At 60.8% G+C, this 5,162-nt stretch overlaps 1 protein-coding gene across 1 annotated transcript; it reads right to left on the minus strand.

The window, feature by feature from the left end:
- Positions 1-491: 491 nt before the first annotated feature.
- Positions 492-4,864, minus strand: LOC138762353 (spidroin-1-like). The gene is made up of 4 exons (XM_069936122.1): positions 2,359-4,864; positions 1,772-1,810; positions 1,588-1,677; positions 492-508 (listed from the first exon to the last, which is right to left on the minus strand). Exons 1-4 carry the CDS (start codon positions 4,862-4,864, stop codon positions 492-494), a joined length of 2,652 nt encoding a protein of 883 aa, XP_069792223.1.
- Positions 4,865-5,162: the final 298 nt, after the last annotated feature.

Consider the following 5,162-nt stretch of genomic DNA (forward strand, 5'->3'; position numbering starts at 1 on the left):
AATTCACCTTGATGAAGGGATCAAGCCCGAAACGTTGGTGATGTATCTTCACCTTTGCTACATAAAGGCACTGCTGAGTTTCTCCATCCCTTATAATTTTATATCCCTCATATACCCTCCTCCATTCCAGGAAAAAATGGTCCTGGCCTCTCTGAACTCTTCAGAACTAAAACACTTCATTCTCAGGAAACTCAAGAAATTGAAGATGCTAGAGTCTTGAGCAAACAGAGTAACTGGAGGGTGTCAGAAGGGAGGTCATACATTCATGGAGAAAAATAGATTTTCCATATTTTGGATCTGGACCCTTGATCGAAACAGCCTGGTGAATCTCCTCTGCTCTCTCTATATGTGCTGCTCTGTGTTGACATTGTCGTAAATTTTCTTTGGTCACCATGAAGCTGGATATTTTGATGCTCTCCATTCTCATGCAGTGCTGATTGTGTTTCGCAGAGCACTGAGGGCTAAAAATACAATCTCATCTTAGATTTAGCTCAAAAGATGTTGGGAGCTAAAAATCACAGCAGATCAGGTGATAGTCACAGTGGAAGAAAATGGATATAGACTCTTCTCCAAAGAATGTATCATTGAGGTATATGCTTGTTACAAGATCATACCAACAACCACAAAGAAGGCATATCACACAGGGGTAAAGATGAACAATTACTTTATTAACAAAAAATTCACCTTCAAACTTTAATTCAAAATCCCCCCTTTTATAACAATGCCCACTGGTTACTATGCAAATCTCTATAACAGTGTAAAACTAATAAATTCTCCAGCCTAAATATAACATATGTAATTAAAGTCTAAGCTACACTTCCAACCAGCCCACAGAAAAACTTGGACACAAAACAAGCACAAAACACACAAGACTCACAAAACTTCGATCTCAACCGAAGCAAAGATAATAAACAAAATTCAGTTTGTTTGGTAAACTGAAGCCAAAAGATCTTTGAGAGAGAGAGAGAGAGCACAAAATTCAAAGTTGTCTTATGTTGCTGCAGAGCGAGGAACCACTGGCTTGGTCCAGATCCTTCTAGCTGCTTCAGAATGTTCATTCTTTTTGAAATCCCAACATTCTAAACTGTCCTGCAGACCATGACTCATGCTCTGGGCCTCCTTCCACTCTACAGCACCACCAAGTGGTGGTTTATCATCCAAGTCCAGAAATTTTTAGATAATTTTCTGCACATGCTCAGTCCGTCTCCCACTCTCTCAGCAGTCCACCTTCACCTTAGCTCTCACAGGCAAACTGTCACTTTTTAACATAAAACCACAGAACACATAGGCCAATACACAACACAGAACTCTGAAACAATGCTGCAAAGAAACTTTGCAAGGTGGATCAACAAACAAAGCACAAATTAATCAGAGTTAATTTTAACCCTGTTGTTCTCACTTCAATCACCCCCATTGGGTTGAAAGACAAGTTTCTGGACTTTCAATTATTCTCTCAATCAATTATTCCAAATAATAGTTCTCCGAGAGATGAAATTATTTCTTCCAAGCATCTTAAATTAATGACAAACCCCCCATTAGGGTTATTTCAGGACAATGAATTGCATTTTAAAGGATTCCCTTCCTGACCAAATTTTTCAGGCTCCAGCGAGCCAGGTTGCGTGCACCAGTTGCCTGTGCCTGCCTCAGAAAACAGGATGTGGGAGGATACTGGAACACCTGTAGGATGGTGGTGGAGAGAATATGGGGTCAGGGTCGAACAGCAACAGGGTGAGACAGTAGCACCATCTTCTGTCCTACTGTACCACCTTACCGGATCTGCACACGATGAAATCGTAGCTTGTCACACTACCTTAAGTGGGCCAAGTGAGGGCTTAGTTTGTGCAGTGAAAACAGCAGGCACTGACTAGAAACAGCATTGAATAATTAAGACAAAAAATGCAGAAAATGTGGATGTCCTAAACCAATGAGTATTTTTTTATTTGGACAAGGAAAAGTGATAGCTTTCCTTTGTATCAGGTGGAAATTGGGCCAAAGGTGAAATTTTTGCCTACTTAACCTCCAACATTTAATCAAGTAATGTGAAATGACATGAAACTTTATTGTGGATAATACGGTTGCCACAGTTTGAAAAGGATATAGTGGAACTGGAAAGAGTGCAGAGATGATGCCAGTTGGCATTCAAATTAGGAAAACATTGAGAAAATAAGAACGGAGAGGTTATCTAATGAATGATTTTGAGAGGAAAACCAGAGGCAAGAAATTCAATTACAGTACAACTCCGATTATCCGAAATCGGATTCTCCAAAATCCTAATTTTTCCGAAATTAAAAAAAAATCGGATAAACGAGGATATCTGAAATCCTCATTTATCCAAAATTTTCTCAGAGCCGAACTGACCGGGGATGATGGATTCCTGTCGGCGGCAGTTGCGCAGCGGACCTCGGACCCCCTGCACCCCGCCCCCGGCAGAAGCGCAGCGGACCTCGGACCCCCTGCACCCCGCCCCCGGCAGAAGCGCAGCGGACCTCGGACCCCCTGCACCCCGCCCCCGGCAGAAGCGCAGCGGACCTCGGACCCCCTGCACCCCGCCCCCGGCAGAAGCGCAGCGGACCTCGGACCCCCTCCACCCCGCCCCCGGCAGTAGCGCAGCGGACCTCGGACCCCCTCCACCCCGCCCCCGGCTGTAGCGCAGCGGACCTCGGACCCCCTCCACCCCGCCCCCGGCTGTAGCGCAGCGGACCTCGGAACCCCTGCACCCCGCCCCCGGCAGTAGCGCAGCGGACCTCGGACCCCCTCCACCCCGCCCCCGGCTGTAGCGCAGCGGACCTCGGACCCCCTGCACCCCGCCCCCGGCAGTAGCGCAGCGGACCTCGGACCCCCTCCACCCCGCCCCCGGCAGTAGCGCAGCGGACCTCGGACCCCCTGCACCCCGCCCCCGGCAGTAGCGCAGCGGACCTCGGACCCCCTGCACCCCGCCCCCGGCAGAAGCGCAGCGGACCTCGGACCCCCTCCACCCCGCCCCCGGCAGTAGCGCAGCGGACCTCGGACCCCCTCCACCCCGCCCCCGGCTGTAGCGCAGCGGACCTCGGACCCCCTCCACCCCGCCCCCGGCTGTAGCGCAGCGGACCTCGGACCCCCTGCACCCCGCCCCCGGCAGTAGCGCAGCGGACCTCGGACCCCCTCCACCCCGCCCCCGGCAGTAGCGCAGCGGACCTCGGACCCCCTCCACCCCGCCCCCGGCAGTAGCGCAGCGGACCTCGGACCCCCTCCACCCCGCCCCCGGCAGTAGCGCAGCGGACCTCGGACCCCCTCCACCCCGCCCCCGGCAGTAGCGCAGCGGACCTCGGACCCCCTCCACCCCGCCCCCGGCAGTAGCGCAGCGGACCTCGGACCCCCTGCACCCCGCCCCCGGCAGTAGCGCAGCGGACCTCGGACCCCCTGCACCCCGCCCCCGGCAGTAGCGCAGCGGACCTCGGACCCCCTGCACCCCGCCCCCGGCAGTAGCGCAGCGGACCTCGGACCCCCTGCACCCCGCCCCCGGCAGTAGCGCAGCGGACCTCGGACCCCCTCCACCCCGCCCCCGGCTGTAGCGCAGCGGACCTCGGACCCCCTGCACCCCGCCCCCGGCAGTAGCGCAGCGGACCTCGGACCCCCTCCACCCCGCCCCCGGCTGTAGCGCAGCGGACCTCGGACCCCCTCCACCCCGCCCCCGGCAGTAGCGCAGCGGACCTCGGACCCCCTCCACCCCGCCCCCCGGCTGTAGCGCAGCGGACCTCGGACCCCCTGCACCCCGCCCCCGGCAGTAGCGCAGCGGACCTCGGACCCCCTGCACCCCGCCCCCGGCAGTAGCGCAGCGGACCTCGGACCCCCTCCACCCGCCCCGGCTGTAGCGCAGCGGACCTCGGACCCCCTGCACCCGCCCCCGGCAGTAGCGCAGCGGACCTCGGACCCCCTCCACCCCGCCCCGGCAGTAGCGCAGCGGACCTCGGACCTCCTCCATCCCGCCCCCGGCTGTAGCGCGCGGACCTCGGACCCCCTGCACCCCACCCCCGGCTGTAGCGCAGCGGACCTCGACCCCCTGCACCCCGCCCACGGCAGTAGCGCAGCGGACCTCGGACCCCCTCCATCCCGCCCCCGGCAGTAGCGCAGCGGACCTCGGACCCCCTCCACCCCCGCCCCCGGCAGTAGCGCAGCGGACCTCGGACCCCCTCCACCCCGCCCCCGGCTGTAGCGCAGCGGACCTCGGACCTCCTGCACCCCGCCCCCCGGCAGTAGCGCAGCGGACCTCGGACCCCCTGCACCCCGCCCCCGGCAGTAGCGCAGCGGACCTCGGACCCCCTCCACCCCGCCCCCGGCAGTAGCGCAGCGGACCTCGGACCTCCTCCATCCCGCCCCCGGCTGTAGCGCAGCGGACCTCGGACCCCCTGCACCCCACCCCCGGCTGTAGCGCAGCGGACCTCGGACCCCCTGCACCCCGCCCACGGCAGTAGCGCAGCGGACCTCGGACCCCCTCCATCCCGCCCCCGGCAGTAGCGCAGCGGACCTCGGACCCCCTCCACCCCGCCCCCGGCAGTAGCGCAGCGGACCTCGGACCCCCTCCACCCCGCCCCCGGCTGTAGCGCAGCGGACCTCGGACCTCCTGCACCCCGCCCCCGGCAGTAGCGCAGCGGACCTCGGACCCCCTCCACCCCGCCCCCGGCAGTAGCGCAGCGGACCTCGGACCCCCTCCATCCCGCCCCCGGCTGTAGCGCAGCGGACCTCGGACCCCCTCCACCCCGCCCCCGGCAGTAGCGCAGCGGACCTCGGACCCCCTGCACCCCGCCCCCGGCAGTAGCGCAGCGGACCTCGGACCCCCTCCACCCCGCCCCCGGCAGTAGCGCAGCGGACCTCGGTCCCCCTCCATCCCACCCACCCACCCCAGCAGTTGCGCAGCGGACCTCGGACCCCCTTCCACCCCGGCCCCCCCCTTCCACCCCGGCCCCCCCCTTCCACCCCGGCCCCCCCCTTCCACCCCGGCCCCCCCCTTCCACCCCGGCCCCCCCCTTCCACCCCGGCCCCCCCTTCCACCCCGCCCCCCCCTTCCACCCCGCCCCCCCCCTTCCACCCCGCCCCCCCCCTTCCACCCCGCCCCCCCCCTTCCACCCCGCCCCCCCCCTTCCACCCCGCCCCCCCCCTTCCACCCCGCCCCCCCCCTTCCACCC

Source organism: Narcine bancroftii, chromosome 4 (genome assembly GCF_036971445.1).
Source record: "Narcine bancroftii isolate sNarBan1 chromosome 4, sNarBan1.hap1, whole genome shotgun sequence".
Classification (NCBI taxonomy): domain Eukaryota; kingdom Metazoa; phylum Chordata; class Chondrichthyes; order Torpediniformes; family Narcinidae; genus Narcine; species Narcine bancroftii.

What these genes read in the sequence shown, in the direction of transcription:
- LOC138762353 (XM_069936122.1), bottom strand. Translation starts at nt 4,864, where the DNA reads ATGGAGGGGGACCGAGGTCCGCTGCGCTACTGCCGGGGGCGGGGTGGA. An exon ending in ACAGGAATCCATCATCCCCG is followed by an intron (nt 1,811 to 2,358) that starts GTCAGTTCGGCT and finishes GGCCCACTTAAG; the next exon opens with GTAGTGTGACAAGCTACGAT. An exon ending in TTTCATCGTGTGCAGATCCG is followed by an intron (nt 1,678 to 1,771) that starts GTAAGGTGGTAC and finishes ACCATCCTACAG; the next exon opens with GTGTTCCAGTATCCTCCCAC.